Below are 22,204 nucleotides of genomic sequence, written 5' to 3'. Positions count from 1 at the left end.
GGGGGGGGGGGGGGGGGGCAAAAAAAACGGGGGGGCCAGGGGCGGAGAGGGGCGGAGCTGGTGGGGAGAGGCGGTGCCGCGTTGAGGACGACTCGTTCAGGCTCGATCATCAGGTCGAAGAATGAGCGGAGCGCGGCGGCGGCGAGGCTGCCGCCGCCGGTCGCACCGGAGGGACGCGCGTCGGTCGGGGCATGCACTCCCCCGCCTGGCACGTGTGTGTGTGGGGGGAGGGGGGGAGTGGCGTCAGAAGCCAGCTCTCCGGGAAGGGGCCGAGGGCGTCGGTGGCAGCAGCGCCGGCTAGAGAGCGCCCAGACCGGGCCCTGGCGCGGCTCTAGCAGCCCTCTCACGCTCGTGTGCGCAGCAGGGTGGGCAGAGGAGGCTTCTCGCAAGCGATGCACCTGGCAGCGACAGGATGGCTTGGCGCTCCTCGCGCAGCGCGTCGTCGCCGGCGGCAGAGACGAGCGCGGCGTTGCTTGCGTCACATTCATCCGACGGCGGCAGGCTCTGCGCGTACACGTCTGGGACCCGGTTACCGGCGACACCATGCCCTTGCATTCGGTACGAGGAAATCCTGAGCTGCTGCGCCGTGAGCTGAGCGGCCGATTTGCTGGACAGTTTGGCTTGGGCGTTGCGCGTCTCGACTAGCTTGCATTGCTCCGCCTGTGCACGTAGTAGCGCATCGGACCCGCCGCCCGTCCATGCCGCCGCTCCTCCTGTCATGACATGCCGCCGCTCCTCCTCGCTCATCTTGCAAAGCGGGCCGCCGGAGCAGCTCGCCGAGGGCGATGGCGGCCGCTTGAGGGAAGCCGCGTCCAGCCGGCTGGGGCAGGGTCCCCCGCGAGGTAGGATTTCTATAGTGCCCCAAGTGCTCCAAGTGCCCCAGCGGATACCAAGGCCCATCACGCGACTCGCCCGGCGGGCCGGATGCCCTGTGCCCCCGATACCCATACCCCGCCGACACGCCACGTGCAAAAGATTGGGGCTTGAAATACTCGAGTACAAGTCCGCCGAATTTAAGATTTTAGAGGCCGGCCGCAGGCCGGCGATTTTCAGATTTTAGACCAATATTTTAGAGTTATGGAGCGCATTTTCGCAAGATTTTAGCTGGAATTTCACACATTTTCAAGATTTTACAGCTCACGGCCGCCCCGCCTTCAAATCTTAAATTCGGCTGACCTGTATGAAACGGTGCCGTAGCTAATTATTAGCCTAATAACGACGTTATTAGACACCTGCTAATCTAGGTACGATATTAGGCTAATAGTTTGATAGCGTGTGTGTGTGCGCGCGTGCGTGCGCGGCGTGGCGCTCTGCCCCGCTGCCGAGGGCGCCACCAACCCGTGGCGGAACATACACACCAGTCAGTGAGGGAGGGCGAGACGATCGAGGGGTCCCGTACCACGCGGAATCGACCCTATCCAGTGCTCAAGTGCTCAAGTTCCAGATGCTCAGAGAATAAACCGCGCTGTGCATTACCGCCCTCTCCCGCTTTCGCCCGCGCGATGAAAGTGGGGGGTAAAATTCGGAATGAATTTCCGTCGGCCGCAATCGACGCGGCGCTCTCTCTTGCCATGCTACCGCTCTGCGCGGCGCCCTTGGCCTCAGAAGCATGCGACCTCAGCGCAAAAGTGTTCCGCGACCCACACATCAATTTCGCCTTCGGAGGCTCTGCCGACCTCCGCGGACGCCACAACGCGCTCTACAACTTCCTGTCTGCGCCTGGCTTCTCCGTCAATGTAAAGACCGAAGCGGCTGTCTTCAAGATGCACGGCGGAGCCCTGACCATCAATGGTACCTTTCTCACTGAGGCGCACATCACCGCGCAGCTCTCCATGCAGAAGCGCGCCACCGCCTCGTTCTGGGCATCCGAACTCGACCCCAACAATTTTGGCTGGAAGCCGGTTAACGGCACCTGCGTCGGCCGCCCATTCCGGTTCGGTTTCCACGGCCACAAGGCTTGTTTTGACTTCAAAATGTCGATGGACCACTCGAGCGCCACATTTGAGCTCGGAAACTGGACCGTGAAGGTGCACGGCAGCCGCTCGTGCAAGGGCTGTCTGGTCGCGGGCCCCGAGCACCGCCTGGACATTGGCTTCACAGCGAGAGGTGACGCGCCGGCCCGCGACAAGCCCCATGGCATCGTTGGGCAGTCCTATGCCACGCCGGGGCTCGAGCGGCACGGCAAGAAGGACCTCTACCCTTTTTCAGGCTCCTACACCACCAGCGCCCAAGCCGAGGGCGCCATCGAGGGCTCGGCGTCAGATTATCAGGTAGCGAGCCCTTACGCGACCGGGTTTGCCTTTTCGCGCTTCAACGCCGCCAGGGGCGCCCCCGCGTCTGCAGAACCCACCGGCGGGGTTGACGCCTCGTCAATCGATCGCATCGCAGACCCCGCCACTGAAGCGGAGCGCCGCCGCCTCTCCGAGGCACCTTGCCCGCCTTCGGCCGCCGGCGTCGCAGCGTCACCGCCACCGTCGCCGCAATCGCCGCCGCCAGCAAAACCGGCGTGCCCATACCCAAGCTACACGCGCAAAAGCGGGCACTCATGGACCGCAGCCAAGGCATCTTGTGAGGCGGATGGAATGCATTTGGCAGTTCCTGAGAATCCAGAACAGGACGATGCCATAGCAAAAGTGTGTGCAGGCGAATGGTGTTGGATCGGTGGCCAGAATCCATCTGGAAGCACAATCGCTTGGGTAAACAACGCTGCTAGCACCTACACAAACTGGCAAGCTAACGAGCCGAATTCTGAAGAAGCTGAAAAATGTATTGTCATCCTAAGGAATGGGCAGTGGAATGATGGCGAGTGCCATGAAGCGGGTAACTACGTTTGCCAGTGTCATGCCCGGTGACTGAACAGTAACGATGGGGGCGGCGCCTTCGTCGCCGCCCCATCGGTAGCGCGGTACTATCGCGCGTCGCGCGTTGCCTTTGTGGTGTGAATGCTGGCGGTCTGTTTTGTGGCACTAGTATAGAGTCTATGGAGTCTACACAATCTATAGAACCGAGATAGAATCTAGCGTGCACCGCCGTGCACGTGTAGATGACCCCTCCGTCCAGCCCGGGGCGGGATCTTTTAATCGCCTTGGTGGTGTTAGTTCGTGTTAGTACGGCGGCTTCCGTGTGTACCACCTCAGTGTGCTGCCATCTCCGCACGCATCATGAGTCAACGTGTGCTCGTTCCTACGGCTTTACTCACAAACGACAGTCATCTACCCCGCGCATACCACTCCTCTTCCGTCTGATCCGTCGTCGCGAGTGATCGTGAATCTCAGTGATAGATGGACGTGTGGAGTACCGTGTGCCAGCGTTGAGTCAGCGTTCATAAAAGCTAACACTGTCTGCCTTGCCCTTGGGGGAGGGGGGGCAGAAAGGTGCGCCCAAGCCGATTGCGCTCGGGGAGAGCAATTCTTCGCCATCACACGGGTCGCCGCCAACGGCATCGCCCTGCTTAGCCACACTTATCTAGGTCTGCCGGCGTGGCGGCGGTGGAGGCCACGGCGGCGGAAGCGGAGGTGGCGGGGGGCGGAGGTGGCAGCGGGCGCGTGGTGGAGGTGGTGGAGGCGCGGGCGGCCGCAGAAGCCGGCCTCGGCGCGAGAGCGCGCTGGCGGCCGGCGCGGCTCTAGTCTCACATGTTACTTCCTGTTGTCTGTTGTGATGTTGTGCTCTTGGTTGTTCCTTTGGCACGGTGGAGTGCTGGGGGGGGCGACAGGGAGGATGTGGCCTTGAGTTATGTACTCTCCGCCGCCGCTGTCTCCGCCACCCCGCCCTCCCCACCGCCGCCAAACCCCCCGCCCTCTCCCTCGCCTCCCTCCCCTCTACCGCCAAGCCCTCTGCCCTCTCCTCCGCCTTCCTCTCCGCCGCCACCGTCTCCGCCATCTCCTTCACCTCCCTCCCTCTCCGCCGCTACCGCCACCGCCATCGCCACCGCCTACACCGCCCGTTGCTCCTTTGACGCCGACACGTGACTCGCCCGTGCTGCGTGCAGTAGAGAGCGAGAGACCCGGTATCGCACAATGGTCAATGGACAATGCGATAATGACAATGCAATAATGATACAAAAATTTGTCCGTACTAGGTTGTGAGATAAAATACACCGGAGAACACGATCGAGACGCGAGATACTTTGTATCCGCTGCGCGCCCCGTGCTCTATAGCTTCTATATGCCCTACCCCTAGCATGGCCGTGGGGGCACGCGCTGCGGCCGATGGCCCGCTGCGCGCTGGGGGGGCGGCCCCCGCGCGCCGGTTCATAGAGCGTTCGCGAGCCGCGCCGACCCAAGAACACGGAAGAGTGGTACACAAACTCGGGCCGGATGTTGGGCAACGGAGAGCGGCGTATGCATGGCGGGCGTGGGCGTGGCAAGACAAACCTGACTTGGAAACTGTCGTTCCCCGGTCCTGCCCCCCGTGGCCCGCCCGAGCCCCTCAGATGCCGATGCAGCCCTCGTTGTGCGGATACAGCGGGAGGACGGCGTACATGATGCCCATGTACAGGAAGTACGCGAGGGGGAAGAAGACGCGCATCACCTCGTCGAGCCGGGCGCAGTCGGCCAGACGCCGCTGGACCGAGGAGGGGAGCGCGAACTTGGAGGCGGGCTTGTCCGGCTTGTCCTGCTTGTCGAGGTTCGCCTTTTGGGGCAGGGAGCGCCTCTTCAAGCCGGCTCTGATCCTATGCGTGCCCCCTCCAGGTCTGCTGATCCCCACAGACCCTGCCGTGGGTGCTTGACCCGGAGGCGCCCCACGCCCCCGGTGCTGTGATCCTGAGAGGGGTAGCTGCGTGACGCGATAGAGGCTTATCTGGTTCGCCTTGAGCCGCATGCCAGCGTTGACTGCCGCGTACTCGAGGAGGGCGACGAAGTTGAAAACCTACCGGATGGTTGCGAGGTGTGTAGCCTCCGACTCACGGAGGGCAAGGACTCGAATCAGCAATTGACCATGGTGCCGATCAGGAAGTCCGAGAGCCAGACGCGGTCGTCGCTCTGCAGCTGCGGCAACGAGCGATATACCGCGTTCAGGTTGTTAAGCACCATCAGGAAGCACAGGAAGGCGAGTGCGATCCGGGCCGGTGCGGCGGCGGGCGAGATGAAGAACCCCGACCAGGAGGCGAGCACCAGGAGCACGGCCACCAGAATGGTGAGCGTGCTGGAGGTGTAAGAGCTGCGGGTGAGCGAGAAGCACATGGTGACGGCAGATGTGGTGCCTGATCAAGAATGGAGGAGCGCTCGTCAGTTGAATGAGAGGGCACTTGCGGTGCCGCCCGACATGTGGCGCCGAGCGGGTTGCGGAGGGCAGGCGGGATCCCGAGAATCGGGATGGACTGGTTGCTCTGGCGGGACACTGGATGTGCTGCCCACTCGCCCGACGTGAAGGGGTCGGCGTCCACCTTCATCTGGAGCATCTCGTTGTTTACCAGCCAGTAGAGCTCGAGGTCCTGCGGCGAGGAGCCCAGCGAGGCGATCGAGAAGTCGCAGTACTGGATGTCGTAAGGCAGCTTCCCGAAACTGAACCCCCCGCAATACATCTCGACGTGCATCGCGCGGATCCAGTCTACTTTCCCGTCTGGATGGATGTACACGCTCTCGCCGTCGGCCGCCATCTTGCCGCTGCCACCGCCGACCGTGAGCGAGCGCGCATGTGGGAAGTTCAGCTGAGGCGCCCAAATGCCGAGGTCTTTCATTGCTCCGAAGTGTAGCCGCTGGCAGGACGCGTCGAACACGAGGCGAGGGTCGCTCCAGCTAGCGATGAGGTAGCCGTCGAGTCGGTACGACTTGGACACCTGGTTGATGGTGTGTATCACCGACACGTCTGTCTCGACGTTCACCCTGTCGGGAGCGGCTTCCGCCGCGCAGCTGCCCTCGAGCGCCTGGCCTGGCCGCATGGAGGCATCGTAGCTGGCCGTGAGATTCGAAAGGATGTCGCGCTGGGAAACGGCGGCCACAGTCGCGAGGGCAAAGACTGCCATTGTCGACCGTGTGGCGCCGCGGTGTTCGGCGTGGGCGGCGGCGGTGGCGAGCGCGCGGCCGTGAGGCGAAAGCCGTGTGTCGCGCAAAAGCAGGCGCAGCCGCAAGGGTGGTTTTTGGCGCCGTCTTGAGGAGACGCCGTGTAAAAAAGAATTTTATACGCCAATTTTTTCCGCACGAAAAAAGAAAGGGAAACGACGGCCCTGCCACCCCTGTCAGTGTGCCTGTGGTAGTGAGAGACTGCCAGTGAGAAACTGGAGGCAGGTCGCCAGATGGAGATGAGACCGCCGGTGGAGTAGGGAGTCCACCGAGCACCGTGCTGCGAGCCTGTCGCTGTCCCTTATCAGGAGCAGGAGAACTAGGAGAGCGCAACCAGTCGGAGGCCCGCGCCTGCGCCCGTGCCGCCGGGTGCAACTTTGTCCTATACGAGAGGGGAATCCCTGCTTCCCTGGGACCCTGCTGTGTGGGTGAACACCCTGCCCAGCCCCCCTCCGAGCTCCGTGTCGCGATGCGCTCCCCACTCCGTTCATCCGTGTCCCTGATCGCCCTTCCAAAATCCTGCTCGTGCACAGTAGGCTGTGCCAACTGTGCAGAACGTGTGAGCAGCAGAGGAGCTGCTCTCCAGGCTTCTGTCGCAAAGAGCTGCATGCCACCGAAGGCGCTGTCGAGGTTCGCCGAGCTTGGCGAAATCCGGGGACGCCGCCACCGACGGAGCGCGTTGGACTTTTCACTCTCCGGACAAAGTCAAAGACCGCTGCACAGAGCGGACGGTGCGGGGTGTGTCCCCGTCATGGCGGCGAGGCGCGGGACCGTCTGTGCACTGTGGCGAAGTGGATCGCGTCCCCGGATTTCCGTCAACTCAGTCTCCACACCCTCTACGTATCAATCAACTCGAGTTTTGTTGCTTCTGGGGAAATCGAGTATCACGGGTTGGTGAAGCAGCCGCCGTGCCACGCTGGGCAGACGATGCCGTGCGCGTGGAACGGCACAACTCCCCCGAGTCCAAACTGGTCCACTAGCGCGAGACTCCGCGCGTCAAACACGCCGAGAGAGCTCGAATCCGTCGTGGAATTGTACAGCACCGAGAGCAAGACCCCGTCGTCCTCCGCGGCGGCGGCGGTGCTCCCCCTCCGAGGCACAAAGTCCGCCTCCGTGACGTAGACGCCGGGGCGCGCCCACGACGCGGCGACGGCGCCACCTCCGCGGGAGACGTCGACCTTGACAATCTGGTCGAACCACTTCGAGTCGGCCGCCGAGGGCGCGAGGGCGTAGAAGAAGCGGTAGTCGTGCCGCGCCTTGAAGAGCGGGTTGAAGGTGGGGTAATCGAAGGGCAGGCTCGCGTTGACGGCGGCCGAGAGCGGTGCGCAGCGGACTCCGGCCTTGGCGCTTCCCTCCGTCGGCACGCGGCAGCGCAGCGGCGCCTGGAAGCGCCTGCTCCACTCCATGGGCGCGCGCAAGTTCGGCTCGCTGTATAGGTCGAGGTACTCGCTGGTCGTGGCAACCGTCTCGACCACCACCTGTTCACAGCTAGAGGTGTGAATAGACGCCGTTCACACCATACGTGGCAACCGTCTCGACCACCACCTCGGCGGTGCGCGGGTCCTCGAAGCAGTTCCAAAAGTGGTTGTTGACGAAGCGGGCGCCGCCGCTCGAGAGCACCCGCGAGCGATTCGTCGCTCGCTCGAGGAGCAGCCAGAGGTCGTCCTCGTCCTAGCGGCGGCACCGGCGGCGGCGGCGGCGGGGGGGGGGGGGGGTGAGGGAGGTTTGGGGGGCGGAAGAGGAAATGAAACGGCGGGGGCCGTCCTCCGCTCGCGCCTGGTCCAGTAACCGCAGCATGCCGCCGTTGGTGAATCTCGGCGAATCTCGGGAGATCTCAATCTCGCGCCTGGTGCAGGAACCGCAGCATGCCGCCGTTAGTGTTGAGCGGACTGCGCGCGCCGAATGAGTCGAGCTTGGCGAGCACGAAGCGCGGCGTGACGCACGGCGAGTGCGAGTGCTGGATGAGCTTCTTCCGCGGCAGTGTGGCGCGCGAGACGAGGACGGTGCGGAGGTCGCCCGCCGTCGGCCGCAGCAGCGAGAAGCACGCCTAGGGAGGTAGGGGGGTGACGCCTCTCCACCCGCTAGCGCGGGGCAAGGTTTTGGCCACCCCTCGCACCTCCACGGCCCAAGAAAGGAGCCCCACGTAGTACGCGTGTTGTGTGCGTGCGTGCGTGCGTGCGTGCGTGCGTGCGTGCGTGCGTGTGGTTGCGTATTGCGTGTGTGAGCAGGCCTGGTCGGTCAGGGGGCTGCCGGGCACTGGGCCGGGACCCGGCTTTGGGCACGGGTGCTGCACGAAGCACGCGCTCCCATCGCAGGCGGGGTGCGCCTACGCGACATGCACATGCACATGTCTCGGACATGTCGTGGACGCGTCCCGGACATGTCCCATCGCAGGCGGGGTGCGCCTACGCGACATGCACATGCACATGTCTCGGACATGTCGTGGACGCGTCCCGGACATGTCCCATCGCAGGCGGGGTGCGCGTTGAGGACGAGCGAGTCCACAACCGCGCGGCCGGGCAGCGTCGCCAGGGTCTGCCGCCGCGGAGGGGGAGAGAGAGGGCACGTGACGGAGGGAGAGGGCAGGCGCGTGGGAGAGAGAGGGAGGGCACGCGACGGCGGTGCAAGGCAGTCGCACGGCGGCAAGCCCAGGATACTATCGGCGAAAGCAGCCAAGGCCAGCAGCGAGGTGGCAGGGCTAGCGCCGCCTGCGGGTCGACGCGGCCCCACGAGGCGGTGTCAATCGTGAGCCACAGCTGCTGCTCCGCGCCCGGCCCGCGCAGAGGCAAGAGGTTGACACCAGGGTTGGTGAAGCAGAGGTGCGCGCCGGCCGTCGGGCCGGTACCCGTCCCGAAGAAGAGGCACGACTGGTACCTGTGGGGAGCCAGGGGGTGAGGCGGAAAGGGCAGAGCGGGAGGAAGAGGCACGACTGGCACCGTTCAAAGGCGTCGCTCTCGAAAGGCATCGAGCGCCACGTGAGGGAGGGAGCGCTTTGCGGGCCGCCGTCACCGGTGGCGTCGAACGAGAAGCGGATCACCTCGGCCAGGCCATCAAAGTGGTACCGCATCCCGTGCGGGAAGGAGCCTGGGACGAGGCGATAGTGAACCAGGCCCGCCATCCACGCCGGCGCCCGCTTGCCGACGGCGGTGCCGGACGCGATGGACGAGTTGCGCAGCATGTGGCCCAGGAGGCGGCTAGGACCGCCTTGGCTCGGCGGGAGCGGGCCGCCTTGGCTCGGCGGGAGCCTCTCCGGGGGCGGAAAGAGACCGCTTCGGATGAGGGGTTCCCAGGCGGCATCGGACATGATGTGGCACCGTCCAATTTACTGCATTCCAACCGCTGATATGCGGCGTGGGGCCGGCCCCCGGGGGGGGGGGCCGCCGGCGGCGCTGCTGCCGCGCACGCTGCGCTGTGGGCGTCACCATCGTGTCCTCGCCGCGTCGCCGACGCCGCTTGCCGCTCGCGGCTGCCCTGCCCTTCCCTGCCATCGCGCAAACAAACACACACACACACACAAACACTCACACATTATTAATCATCGGGCGGCGGCGCGGCGCGGCGGCGGGCGGCGCGAGGCGGCGGCGCGGCGAGGCAGCGGGCGACGCAGGGCGCGGCGGCGGCGGGGGGGAATTACTTATTTGTTAATTAATTAATAATTAATAACCATCGGGCGGCGGCGCTGCGCGGCGGGCGGGCGACGGGGAGCGGGGCGGCGAGACCATCTGTACTGAACGGGCCGGCTAGCTGGTCCTTGAGTCAGGGCAATGGTCGCGCCGCCCTCGACTCGAGGGGCTGCCTTCCACCCGTAGCTGCTCAGGCCGGGGGAGGGGGAGAGGCCTCCTGTTCCTCGCGGAACGCGCGGGGGCCGACCCCTTGCCCCGGCCTTCGATGCAGGGCGGTGGTCGTGCCATGGGCGCTTCGTACACAAACCACCACGCCGCGCCGCTCTCAGGCGCATCAACACCCTTGTCTCACCCGTCAGGGGCAAGATGTCTGGCCTTTACCTCAACCGTGTCTACGGCGACCGCCCGGTATACTTTGCCTACTTCAAGCGTAAGACTAACCTTCCTCTCCTCCCAAGGGAAGTGCTGACCCGATTTCCAAATTCACACATCGTTCGCGGCCCCGGCCATGCATGAGCAATCAGTGAGTGCCCTACGAGTGCACTCGACGACATCATCCCTGAGCGTGCATGCTGACTTAATCGCAGATGCCTCTTCGGAGGCAGGTTTCCGGACGAGCAAGTTAGCCGCCCCTCCTAGCCAAATTGGTGGCGCGCCCCTTGCCGCCCCGCGTGGGCACTTGAGCGGCAATGGAGCGGGCACCCATGGAGACGGTAAGAAGAAGCCGTCAAACGCAAAGAAGAATGCAACACGCCAGGCCGCTGCCGCCCAGGCTCGGGCCGAGAGGGAAAAGGCCCTCGACTTTGCTCAGGGCGCAGGGCAGGTTGACGGCGTCTGGTACCTCGACTCCAAGGAACTGAAGCTTGCACTCGACAGGTGGGAGCGGAGGAACGACTCCGACGCAAGCTCTCTCCCACAATCTCTCGCACAATCTCTCGAACCCAGTGAGCGCGGCAGTGATGACTGCCCCATCCTATCCGAAGATTCGTTCACCGGCTTCTCCGACTGCGCTGAGTGGTAGGGCCCCCAAGGGCCTAGAAATCGCGCCTCCCTCTCCCTTGTCTCTCTCACGTATTACATCGATTTACGGTACGTATGGTCTGATCACAGTCGGATCAAGGTCGGAACAGGTCAGAGTCTTATACGAGCGTCATTTTGTACGCACCCCCCCTAGTTCGTGGGGACCCCCCCGCCGGTCGGTGGTCTGCCCCCGAGGTGGACCGGACCCCCCCTCCGGTCGGTCGCTCTCTCGGCGGCGGGAGGTGTGACGACCGACCCCCCCCTCGGTCGGTCGGTGTCCTTGCCGTGAGCCCCCTCAAACGCTCTCTCTCCCTCCTTCTCGCGAACCGCCACGGGCGCTTCGAAATCGCCGGTTTTCACTATGAAAACTAGTTACGCAGCCAAGCGCCAAGGAGACTTCTTCGCCGAGGCCCGAGCAAGCCCGACCCCACACGTGTATGTGGAGCATCTACGCAGTCGCAGGCCTGGTCCTGCTTGCCGTCGCTTTGTACAAGCTCTGGCCGCGCTCAAGCGGCTCGTCAACGGGTACAGTGTGTCGCCGGCGAAACTAATCGTATGGACGACGACGACCAGAGTGTGGACATGGACAAGCTCGTGTTCCGACCCAATCCTGAGCGTCTCGGTCTCGAGCTCAGCCACTCGGACGACGAGGAGTGATTAGACGGGGAGAGGGCGCTTGGTCTCTAGTATTTCGAGATACTAATTTATTCACAGCTGCGGCGAGCGTCGGTGTGCGGTGTGTGTGACCCTCGAGTCAGCCCGACCGACCCCCCCCCCTCGGTCTGTGCTCCGACCGACCGGACCCCCCCTCCGGTCTGCGGTCTTCCGCGGCCGTCGACCGGACCCCCCCTGCGGTCGGTCGGTCTGCGCTGGGCGCTCAAACCGCAAACTCGGCCTGTTCACTACAAGATGACGCTCGTATTACCCTCTTTGCCATGGCCTCCCGAAAGCGCGCCTTAGCCGCCGGCGAAGGCGAGGAGGAGGGCGAGGCTGTGCCGGTCGCGGGTGGATTCGAGGCGCCCATCTTTGGCGCCCGCGTCGTTGGCCAGGTCACCACGCTGGCGCTCGAGGGCGAGGACGGCCCTCCGGCATCGCTCCTGCGTGCCGTCGCAAGCGATCGCTCGGGCGGCTGGTACGTGACGACTGAGCACTCGCTGCTGCATGTGTCGGCGGCCGGGCGCATCCACACCATCGCGACCTGCGAGGATTGCCGCGGTATTGCCCTCAGCCCCGACGGCAGCGCGATGTTTTTGACGGACTTCGGCAACCACAAGATCCTGCGGGCGGAGGTGGCGACGGGCGCGGTGACTACGCTCGCGGGCAGCGGCGGAAAAGGCGACGCGGACGGCGTGGGCGACGCGGACGGCGTGGGCGACGCGGCGCAGTTCAATGCCCCATAATACGGCGTCACCATTAGCCCGGACGGCAGCGCGCTGTTTGTGGCGGAGTTCGGCGGCCACAAGATCCGGCGGGTGGAGGTGGCGACGGGCGCTGTGAGCACGCTCGCCGGCAGCGGCGCCCAGGGCAGCGCGGACGGCATGGGCGACGCGGCGCAGTTCTCGCGCCCAATCGGCGTCGCCGTCAGCCCCGACGGCAGCGCGCTGTTTGTGGCGGACTTTGGCAGCCACAAGATCCGGCGCGTGGAGGTGGCGACGGGCGCGGTGACGACTGTCGCGGGCAGGGGCACTGCTGGCAGCGCTGATGGCGTCGTGGGCGACGCGGCCCAGTTCAATGGCCCACACGGCGCCACCATCAGCCCAGACGGCAGCGAACTGTTTGTGGCGGACTGCTGGAACAACAAGATCCGGCGCGTGGAGGTGGCGACGGGCGCGGTGACGACTGTCGCGGGCAGTGGCACTACTGGCAGCGCTGATGGCGTGGGCGGCGCGGCGGAGTTCTCGCGCCCAATCGGCGTCGCCCTCAGCCCCGATGGCAGCACTCTTCTGGTCCGCGCGGGAGGTTCTCTCCGCCAGGTCTGCGTGGCTGCGCCTCCTCCGCCTCCCTCCTTTGCGCCGCTCGTGGTGCCGCCCTCGACCCTCGTGGCAGACCTGAAGAAGATGCGGGGCGACGCCAGCCTCCCCGACGGCAAGGTCACCTTCATCGTCGGCGATGACGATGAGCGCATCGAACACGTGAGCAAGAGCCTGCTCTGCGTGCGGTCCGAGTACTATGGGCCGGGACGCCGGGGGGCGGGCGCCGGAAGGGCTGCGATGCCGAGGAGGTCACTCTGGTCAGCAGTGCCGGGGAGCGGGGTGGGAAAACGTCTATGTGTATCGCGCGTCTTGCCGGGGGGGGGGCGCGGAAAAGAGGAGCCTCTTATTTCCATCGCCGCGGAGCTGCAAGCAGCGCCGGGCGATGTACTTACTATCTTACCGCCTCCCGGTCCCCCTCGGCACACCACCGCTATTTGTTCGTGTTCTGCGGATTAATCGTTGCATGCACAGAGCTACGGCGTTTATTCGGCGTGCGTCGCAGGGCGGCAGGGGACCCACAGTCCCACACACACACTCCAACAACAAAGCTGCGCGACGCCTCACCTTCCTTTCGTCGTTTTCGGTTTGTCGTTTGTGTTTACCAGTACCTTCCACGACCGGGTGTTGCGGCGCGCGCGCGGGGCAGGACACCAAAACGGGTGAGAAACCTACTAAAAAGAATTCACAAACAAGGCACCTACCTGGTAGGAGCTAGGACCGACCGACCGAGGAGAGCGATGAGTCAGAGGAAGAGACAGCAGGAGAGAGAACGACGAGAGTGGGAAGAACGCGAGGTGGCATGAAGGTCGCTGCGAGAATTGGTGAGAAACTGCGGAGAGAGATAGGAAGTGGTAGACGCCCGAGGGTGGGCGACGGCTAGCACCACACTCCTCTCCTTAAAATCCCTGTGTGGTGGCGGCGTGCCGTCCTCCCATCCCTCCCTTGGGGTGTCTGTTTTCTTTCTTTCTTTCTTTAGGAGCTAGGACGCCTTTCCCCTAATAAATACGTACGGGACGCCTTTCCCCTAATACGTGTATTCGTCTGGAGCTGTCAGGACGTGCTCGCAAACTGCAGGGTGTGCTCGACTTTACGGGCCGATCCGAGATAGCGGGCCGATGCTCATTCGTGCAAATGCTCATTCGTGCAAATGCTCTCGAACTCCAGTCACGCTCCACTTTGGTGGGCGCCACGGGTAAGGTACTCCGGCTTGTTCTCCGGCTGCTTCCGCTTCGCTTGGGCACGGCGGCCTTGACTTGAACTCCACTCCATGCTGCTTGTCCTCGTGTGTGCCACGGGTGCGCCGGTCGTTCGCCAAACAAGCGCCGGAGGAGACAGTCTAAGCCTCGGCAACGCGCGACCAACTGAAGTGCACGCATGGCGTGGCAGCCGGCGCACAACGGCGGTCTGCACGACATGCGCCCTACCTGCCTGCGGCTGCGATATGAGCCCTGGCTGGTGCAACATGGCTTCGCACTGCTACGCGACATGCAAACCCTGGATGACCCGTTGCTCGGCGCCAGAGCCCACTGTGCCTCCGTGCTCCTCCAACGCTGTCGAAACGTGGGGCAAGTGCTCCTACTCCGGTCAGTGCTGCTCCTCGGCTGACGAGTGCTTCATCAAGACCGTTTTCAAGCCATACGCCAAGAACAGTTACTATGCTCAGTGTCGCCCGTCGTGCCCGGCGAACAACGATCCCATTTGGGCGTGTGCCAGTGGACGCGTCGCACCATCGCGAGAGGAGTTCGAGAAGGACTATCCTGGCCTCACCTGGCACGCGCAGTGCGGAGGAGTCGGATTCTCAACCGACCCGCTCGCGTGTCAGGAGGGCCTGGGATGCTACCAGCGGAACGAGTACTACTGGCAGTGCCTTGAAGTGTGCCCTGGAGACGGATGGGCTTGCGCACTCTCCACCGACCTCGCTCCGCCCCTGCCACCGTCGGCGTCGCCATTCCCACCCCCGCCCTCTGCGTCGCCCTCGTCGCCGCCACCGTCGGCGTGGCCGTCGCCACCGCCTCCCTCCGCCTCGCCGTCGATGCCGCCACTCCCCCCCGGCTGGGCCGTCGCAACCAGACTCACGTTCGTGTATCAGGCCCCGGCTGGCGCCTGCCAATCCTTCGACGAAGCGTCGGAGCGCGCAACGCTGTCAGATATCATCAAAGTGCCGGAATCGAACATTCGTGTCGCTCTCCGAGGCTGTTCCACCTCTGGCCGTCGGCAGATGCAGAGCAGCGTTCTCAGCGGCGGCGGCGGCGGCGGCGATACCTTCTATGGGCAGCCCTATGTGGACGCCGAGGTTGTCGTCGAGCAGGACTCCGACACAACCCCAGAGGCCGTCATCAGTGCTGCTCAGAACTCCGATCACATCGCGCTGAACGAGCCGGTGACCGTGGTGGAAGTGGCCATGGGCTCGCCGTCGCCGCCACCACCTTCTACCTCGCCGTCGCCGCCGCCGCCGTCGCTGTCGCCCTCGCCGCCTCCCATGCCACCGCCTCCGGTGCCGCCGCCGCCTGCCCCTCCGCCACCCTCGCCGCCGCCGCCGTCGCTGTCGCCCTCACCGCCTCCCACACCGCCGCCTCCGGCACCGCCGCCGCCGGCCCCTCCGCCGCCCTCGCCGCCGCCGCCGTCGCTGTCGCCCTCGCCGCCTCCCACGCCGCCGCCTCCGGCACCGCCGCCGCCGGCCCCGCCGCCACCCTCGCCGCCGCCGCCATCGCCCTCGCCACCGCCGCCTCCTGCACCGCCGCCGCCGGCCACTCCGCCGCCCTCGCCGCCGCCGCCGTCGCTGTCGCCCTCGCCGCCTCCCACGCCGCCGCCTCCGGCACCGCCGCCGCCGGCCCCTCCGCCGCCCTCGCCGCCGCCGCCGTCGCTGTCGCCCTCGCCGCCTCCCACGCCGCCGCCTCCGGCACCGCCGCCGCCTGCCCCTCCGCCGCCCACGCCGCCGCCGCCGTCGCCGTCGCCCTCGCCCTCGCCTCCATCGCCGCCGGCATCCCCGCCGCCACCGCTCATCTGGTCCCAGAACGAGGGTGGCAGCTGCACCGATCACTGCGCCAGCCTCGGCACGACGTGCGCCGACGAGACGCCCAACAACCCGCCCTTGCCGGCCGACGAGTGGCCTAAAACCGTCTGGCCGACGACAGAGGCGCAGATGGAGGCCATCTCGGACGCGTGGGGCCTGGGGTGCACCGCGTACGTTGATCGTCCGGACCTCTATGTGCGCGTTGACCCGCCCGAAGGCAGCACGGTGAAGTGCTTTTACGGCAACACCGCAAGCTGCCCTAACGCGTGGGGAGATCGGCGTCGCCTCTGCCCGTGCCTCGCAACTGTCTCTCCACCGCCCTCGCCTCTGTCCCCGCCGCCGCCGCTACCCTCCGCCTCGCCCTCGCCGCCGCCCGCAGTGCCATTCCCCCCCCAAGGCGTCCTGATCCTCGACGGCAACTCCGACACAGAGGCGTGCGTCCACGACGCCGAGGCCACTACGCACGGCGGGACAGCCATTGCAGCGCAGTGCTGCGACGGCTCGACCTGCAAGCGTCGCACCTCCGGCAGCAACGACGACTGCATCGCAGGGTTATGGTCCTCCTCCTTCCAGTACACAACCTTCCAGGAGGCTTCGGCGCGGTGCGCTGCGCTCGGCTACACTCTGTGCGACAAGAACTGCCAAGGGACAGGCTGCTCCTACGACTCCATCTGGGTGTGGACAAGCCAGCCGTGCCCTCTCCCGCCGCCGACGCCACCGCCACCTTCCCCTCCGCCGCCTCCGCCGCCCGCACCACCGCCTCCCACGCCGCCGCTACCCTCCGCCTCGCCCTCGCCGCCGCCCGCAGTGCCATTCCCCCCCCAAGGCGTCCTGATCCTCGACGGCAACTCCGACACAGAGGCGTGCGTCCACGACGCCGAGGCCACTACGCACGGCGGGACAGCCATTGCAGCGCAGTGCTGCGACGGCTCGACCTGCAAGCGTCGCACCTCCGGCAGCAACGACGACTGCATCGCAGGGTTATGGTCCTCCTCCTTCCAGTACACAACCTTCCAGGAGGCTTCGGCGCGGTGCGCTGCGCTCGGCTACACTCTGTGCGACAAGAACTGCCAAGGGACAGGCTGCTCCTACGACTCCATCTGGGTGTGGACGAGCCAGCCGTGCCCTCTCCCGCCGCCCACGCCACCGTCACCACCCCCGTCGCCTCCGCCGCCATCCCCGCCGCCGCCACCGCTCATCTGGTCCCAGAACGAGGGTGGCAGCTGCACCGATCACTGCGCCAGCCTCGGCACGACGTGCGCCGACGAGACGCCCAACAACCCGCCCTTGCCGGCCGACGAGTGGCCTAAAACCGTCTGGCCGACGACAGAGGCGCAGATGGAGGCCATCTCGGACGCGTGGGGCCTGGGGTGCACCACGTACGTTGATCGTCCGGACCTCTATGTGCGCGTTGACCCGCCCGAAGGCAGCACGGTGAAGTGCTTTTACGGCAACACCGCAAGCTGCCCTAACGCGTGGGGAGATCGGCGTCGCCTCTGCCCGTGCCTCGCAACTGTCTCTCCACCGCCCTCGCCTCTGTCCCCGCCGCCGCCGCTACCCTCCGCCTCGCCCTCGCCGCCGCCCGCAGTGCCATTCCCCCCCCAAGGCGTCCTGATCCTCGACGGCAACTCCGACACAGAGGCGTGCGTCCACGACGCCGAGGCCACTACGCACGGCGGGACAGCCATTGCAGCGCAGTGCTGCGACGGCTCGACCTGCAAGCGTCGCACCTCCGGCAGCAACGACGACTGCATCGCAGGGTTATGGTCCTCCTCCTTCCAGTACACAACCTTCCAGGAGGCTTCGGCGCGGTGCGCTGCGCTCGGCTACACTCTGTGCGACAAGAACTGCCAAGGGACAGGCTGCTCCTACGACTCCATCTGGGTGTGGACAAGCCAGCCGTGCCCTCTCCCGCCGCCGACGCCACCGCCACCTTCCCCTCCGCCGCCTCCGCCGCCCGCACCACCGCCTCCCACGCCGCCGCTACCCTCCGCCTCGCCCTCGCCGCCGCCCGCAGTGCCATTCCCCCCCCAAGGCGTCCTGATCCTCGACGGCAACTCCGACACAGAGGCGTGCGTCCACGACGCCGAGGCCACTACGCACGGCGGGACAGCCATTGCAGCGCAGTGCTGCGACGGCTCGACCTGCAAGCGTCGCACCTCCGGCAGCAACGACGACTGCATCGCAGGGTTATGGTCCTCCTCCTTCCAGTACACAACCTTCCAGGAGGCTTCGGCGCGGTGCGCTGCGCTCGGCTACACTCTGTGCGACAAGAACTGCCAAGGGACAGGCTGCTCCTACGACTCCATCTGGGTGTGGACGAGCCAGCCGTGCCCTCTCCCGCCGCCCACGCCACCGTCACCACCCCCGTCGCCTCCGCCGCCATCCCCGCCGCCGCCACCGCTCATCTGGTCCCAGAACGAGGGTGGCAGCTGCACCGATCACTGCGCCAGCCTCGGCACGACGTGCGCCGACGAGACGCCCAACAACCCGCCCTTGCCGGCCGACGAGTGGCCTAAAACCGTCTGGCCGACGACAGAGGCGCAGATGGAGGCCATCTCGGACGCGTGGGGCCTGGGGTGCACCACGTACGTTGATCGTCCGGACCTCTATGTGCGCGTTGACCCGCCCGAAGGCAGCACGGTGAAGTGCTTTTACGGCAACACCGCAAGCTGCCCTAACGCGTGGGGAGATCGGCGTCGCCTCTGCCCGTGCCTCGCACCGCCGCCGCCGCCCTCCCCCCCGCCGCCTCCACGCTTTCCACCCCCGCCACCCACGCCGCCTGCACCTCCGTCCCCGCCGCCGCCGCCATACTTTCTCCTCGCCTCGGGCGAATCTTGCGGCATCTACAGCATCGGCTCACAATCAGGCTGCGAGCGGGCCGGATGGCAGTGCGAGTGGTGCGGCAAGCAGGACTCGGGCTTCGGATCGTCGCTCGGGCTTGATGGGAGCGGAGGCCGCGCGGGTGCTGAAACCACGACACTTGACGGGGTGACCGTGTGGCTGTACCCCTCGTCGAAAGAATACCCTGAACGCGGCGTCTCCTACGGCTGGGAATGGACTATCTCGACCAGACCACCCGGCTGCTTTGTTGAGACCGACATTTACCAGTCTGTCGATCGCACGAAGTTCTTATTCAACTCTAAGTCGCCGTCGCAAGCGGCACCGTGCTCCGCTGCTCATCCCTGCGTCTGCGGACCGGACATCGAAGCCCCGGAGGCGCCGCCGCCGTCGCCCGTCCCCCCCGTCCCCCCGGCTCCTCCAGGCCAAGTGTGGACCTCGCCGGGTGGCATCACGTACACGAGCAACCCCTGGTTGAGCTGCGGTCTGACCAGTGGCTTCATCTACGGCCCTGAGGGCTTCCCCGTCGCGGCGACTCTCACGTACGCCATCGAGAAGTGCTCGCAGCTTAGCATCAGCAGCGGCCGGGAGTGCATCGGCCTTCGGTACACCATGGACCTCAACTCGGTGCGGCAGCAATACTTGGGCTGCTACGGGCTGTACACGGACTCTCAGAGCATGCGTGGTGCCGACGACGACCCGGAGTACTTCATCATCCCTGGGTCTCGCTAAAGATCCCCTGATTGCAAACCAACACCCTCGCAAGGCGCGAGACACACACGACACACACTGGGACAACAGCAAAATCCTTATGCCACGACAGAGTCCACAAAAGACATGCAATAGACAAGGCCTCTCGCCGCTGGCCGTAACGTACTCACCCAAGCCTTCTCGAGACGGAGGGGGGCCCAGGTCAAACACTCACTAGCAGTCGGGAGGAAGGACAGGGCAACTGCGTACAGGTCTTCACATGTGCCATAGGTCGGTCTGCTGTGAGTTTTGTTTATAAACTGCATGGATAAATCCAGGTTACCTGGACACCTTTGCCTGGGCTTGCCTGTTTTCTTTCTTTTTTTCCCTTAGAATTTTACAGAAGAAGAAAATGGGCAGTATGTGCTCTGGACGGAGTACGAGACAAGAGGTATGAGGCTCTCGACGAGGGTTAGCTATCCGCGCTCCGGGTTTCGTATGATTTTTGCCTTTCACTTTCTTTCTTTCGTGGGGTGTGGCTGACTTCCCCCTTTTGTGCCTCCTCAGAGCCACCGTCACTCGATGGCGAAAGGGATGGCGCCGTCGAAAGGTATGCGCTCACCCTCCGGCCAGCAGCCGGCGTACACGCGGAGCTCGCTCAGCTCGTCCGACGAGGGCTTGGCGCCTAATTAGGTTCGCACTCACAGTTGCAGTCACAAGCAGCAATGAAGCTCGCCCGGCTCGCCCGACGAGGGCTCTAGATCTAGCACCAAAGAGCGAGCGGCTGCCGTCCGGGAGGCACTCGTAGTACGGCCCGAGCTTGGACGAGACGAGCCGCTCGCTGCCCGGGTTCATCATCGCGGTGAGCCCCTCGGCGCCAAAGCGCGGGCCTGGCCGGGGGAGGAGACACGGAGGGGGAGGGGGGGGTGAGGAGGAGAGACGGAGGGGGGTGGAGGGGGAGAGGCAGCGGCGGCGGCGCCCGTCTCCGGCTCGTCGATCGTCGCGAGGCCGGCGCCGCCAATCTTCTGCAGCTTGATTGCGGGACGGGCGGTGTCGCCGCTCGGCCAGGAGAAGAGGAAGGCGGCGATGCTGCCTCGGTACTCGCCATAGCCCGCGAAGCCCTTGGGCGCGTACCTGCAGACAACGGACCACGAGGCAGGTCGGGGACTCGTGGGGGCGGCGCCGGGGGGAGGCTGCCAGGTGTGCGAGCGCATTGACAGGGAGCTGGAGAGGGGGGGGGGGGAGAAGAGTGGCCGGCCGTACTGAGGACTCACGACCAGGCGCCATCCGTGCATAGGCGAGTGCCACCACCCATAGGCAGGGGCTGTGTGCGCGCCCGCCGCAGACGGCACCGCACCACCCATGGGACTGAACCCACGCTGGATTCGATACTCTGGAGGTATGGTACACGCGAGCTGTGTGCGCGCCCGCCGCAGACGGCACCGCACCACCCATGGGACTGAACCCACGCTGGATTCGATACTCTGGAGGTATGGTACACGCGGGCTGTGTGCGCGCCCGCCGCAGACGGCACCGCCGCGCGTCTTGCAAAAGACGACGCACGGGCCCCTGTAGTTGGCGCCTGCGGGGCAAGGGAGGGGGAGGTGGACGCCGCCAGGCTCATACAGTCGTACAGTGGCGGGGCAAAGGGTGGCGCGGCATCGTCTCCAAGCCCTGAGTCTAGCAGGAGCCCCACGCCCCACGGCATCGACTTGGGAGGCCAAACACCGTCCGGCCACTGGTCACCGGAGGCCCGCCACTGGTCACCGGAGGCCCGCCACCGGTCACCGGAGGCCCGCCACCGGTCACCGGAGGCCCGCCACCGGTCACCGGAGGCCCGGTGCGTGTGTGCGCGCGCGCCCGCGTGGAAGGCGTCTGCCGTCCAGCCGTCGGCCTGCGCGTCGTACACGCGCTTGAGGTCGAGGTACTCGAGGTCTGCGGGGCGGTGCCGACAAGGGGCGGTTCCGACAAGGCTCGCGGGAGCTTCGTGCAGGTCATGGGCAGGGCCGATGGCAGGGCCCATGGCTCGCGAGGGGTATTCTTGCAAGACGCGCGGCGGGGCTGTCTGCGGCAGGCGCGCACACAGCCCGCGTGTACCATACCTCCAGAGTATCGAATCCAGCGTGGGTTCAGTCCCATGGGTGGTGCGGTGCTGCTCACTCGTGTTTTTGAGAAGCGGCCGGAGGAGCGCCATCTCGGCGTCGTCGCCGGCGACGGGCTCGGCGAACTCTGTCTTGGTCGCAGGGTACGTATCCGGCGCGCCTGGTGAGGGAGGGTGGGAGGGTCGCATAAGGGGCTCTCTCTCTCTCTCTCTCTCTGTCTCTCTCTGTCTCTCTATTGTCTCTTCTCTGTCTGTCTGTCAGTCTGTCTCTCTCTCTTCCTCCCTCTCTCTCTCTCCCTCTCTCTCGCTCGCCCGTTCACTCTCGACCGCTCTCTACTGCGCGCGCGCGGCTCTCTCCCTCGTATCTCGCGCCAGAGGTGCGCGCAATGCCAGACGTGACGCCTGCCTCTGGCTCTCCGAAGAAGAGGCCGAAGAGGCGCTCGCCGACGTCGCGGTCGTCTGCAGCTTGCGGCGCCGGCTCGACCGGGTTGCCGTCGCGGTCAACCTCAATCGGCGTGAAGGCCTTCACGAGCGTCTCGAACGGGTTGCGAGGCGGCGCTGGTGCGGCCTTCTGCTGCTGCTGCTGTGCATTGGCGTCCTGCCGCTCCGCTCGCTTCGACTCTGCGATCTTCTGCTGCTCCGTGAGCCGAGCGTCGCGGGTTGGCGACGAGTTGTACTCGTCGTCGGCCGGCGCGAGCGAGGCTAGGAAGGCGGAGAACGGGTTCGGATTCTCGCCTGCTGCGATGATGCGGCCGCTAGTTCGGATTCTCGAGCTGGCTCTACTGGATGCAACAAAACTCCGATGTGAAGAAAGGCTACCGCCCCGCCCCCCGAGAGGTCCGTTCGGTGCGGCGCTCAGCGCGTAGCTTGCAAGCAACGATAGCATCGCTGGGTACCGATGAACACAACCCGGATTCGCCTCATTGAAGGGGGTAGGGGAG

General features: G+C 65.6%; 6 protein-coding genes across 6 annotated transcripts in view; 2 read left to right on the top strand and 4 right to left on the bottom strand.

The window, feature by feature from the left end:
• Positions 1-801, bottom strand: part of EMIHUDRAFT_443701 (hypothetical protein) — a 4,872-nt gene extending 4,071 nt beyond the window's left edge. The window contains exons 1-3 of the mRNA XM_005777664.1: positions 741-801; positions 399-710; positions 76-205 (exon numbers count right to left, since the gene is read on the bottom strand). Of these exons, the coding sequence (XP_005777721.1) occupies positions 76-205; positions 399-710; positions 741-747 (449 nt within the window). The 5' untranslated portion in view covers positions 748-801. The remainder of the gene's footprint in view (positions 1-75; positions 206-398; positions 711-740) is intronic.
• A 3,248-nt stretch (positions 802-4,049) lies between these two features.
• On the bottom strand, positions 4,050-5,965 carry EMIHUDRAFT_469215 (hypothetical protein; the record flags this gene model as incomplete). Its single annotated transcript, XM_005777663.1, has 4 exons — positions 4,050-4,632; positions 4,786-4,869; positions 4,938-5,203; positions 5,266-5,965. 4 exons carry the CDS (start codon positions 5,963-5,965, stop codon positions 4,429-4,431), a joined length of 1,254 nt encoding a protein of 417 aa, XP_005777720.1. The 3' UTR covers positions 4,050-4,428.
• A 921-nt stretch (positions 5,966-6,886) lies between these two features.
• On the bottom strand, positions 6,887-9,306 carry EMIHUDRAFT_237930 (hypothetical protein; the record flags this gene model as incomplete). Its single annotated transcript, XM_005777662.1, has 6 exons — positions 6,887-7,451; positions 7,525-7,639; positions 7,893-8,049; positions 8,260-8,328; positions 8,660-8,876; positions 8,939-9,306. 6 exons carry the CDS (start codon positions 9,304-9,306, stop codon positions 6,887-6,889), a joined length of 1,491 nt encoding a protein of 496 aa, XP_005777719.1.
• A 2,274-nt stretch (positions 9,307-11,580) lies between these two features.
• EMIHUDRAFT_237929 (hypothetical protein) lies at positions 11,581-13,281 on the top strand (the record flags this gene model as incomplete). The annotated part of the gene is made up of 3 exons (XM_005777661.1): positions 11,581-11,891; positions 12,075-12,809; positions 13,224-13,281. 3 exons carry the CDS (start codon positions 11,581-11,583, stop codon positions 13,279-13,281), a joined length of 1,104 nt encoding a protein of 367 aa, XP_005777718.1.
• A 778-nt stretch (positions 13,282-14,059) lies between these two features.
• EMIHUDRAFT_237928 (hypothetical protein) lies at positions 14,060-19,204 on the top strand (the record flags this gene model as incomplete). Its single annotated transcript, XM_005777660.1, has 12 exons — positions 14,060-14,491; positions 14,708-14,848; positions 14,927-14,998; positions 15,638-15,812; positions 16,029-16,306; positions 16,493-16,735; positions 16,847-17,021; positions 17,238-17,515; positions 17,702-17,944; positions 18,056-18,274; positions 18,524-18,596; positions 18,897-19,204. 12 exons carry the CDS (start codon positions 14,060-14,062, stop codon positions 19,202-19,204), a joined length of 2,637 nt encoding a protein of 878 aa, XP_005777717.1.
• A 344-nt stretch (positions 19,205-19,548) lies between these two features.
• On the bottom strand, positions 19,549-22,149 carry EMIHUDRAFT_469214 (hypothetical protein; the record flags this gene model as incomplete). The annotated part of the gene is made up of 7 exons (XM_005777659.1): positions 19,549-19,847; positions 19,933-20,052; positions 20,142-20,296; positions 20,681-20,744; positions 20,993-21,097; positions 21,323-21,424; positions 21,591-22,149. The coding sequence occupies 7 exons, from the start codon at positions 22,147-22,149 to the stop codon at positions 19,738-19,740; spliced, it is 1,215 nt and encodes a 404-aa protein (XP_005777716.1). The 3' UTR covers positions 19,549-19,737.
• Positions 22,150-22,204: the final 55 nt, after the last annotated feature.

This window comes from Emiliania huxleyi, assembly GCF_000372725.1.
Source record: "Emiliania huxleyi CCMP1516 unplaced genomic scaffold EMIHUscaffold_259, whole genome shotgun sequence".
Taxonomy (NCBI): Eukaryota; Haptophyta; order Isochrysidales; family Noelaerhabdaceae; genus Emiliania; species Emiliania huxleyi.
The sequence above is the reverse complement of the archived record's forward strand: the minus strand, read 5'-3'. Positions and strand labels throughout refer to the sequence as shown.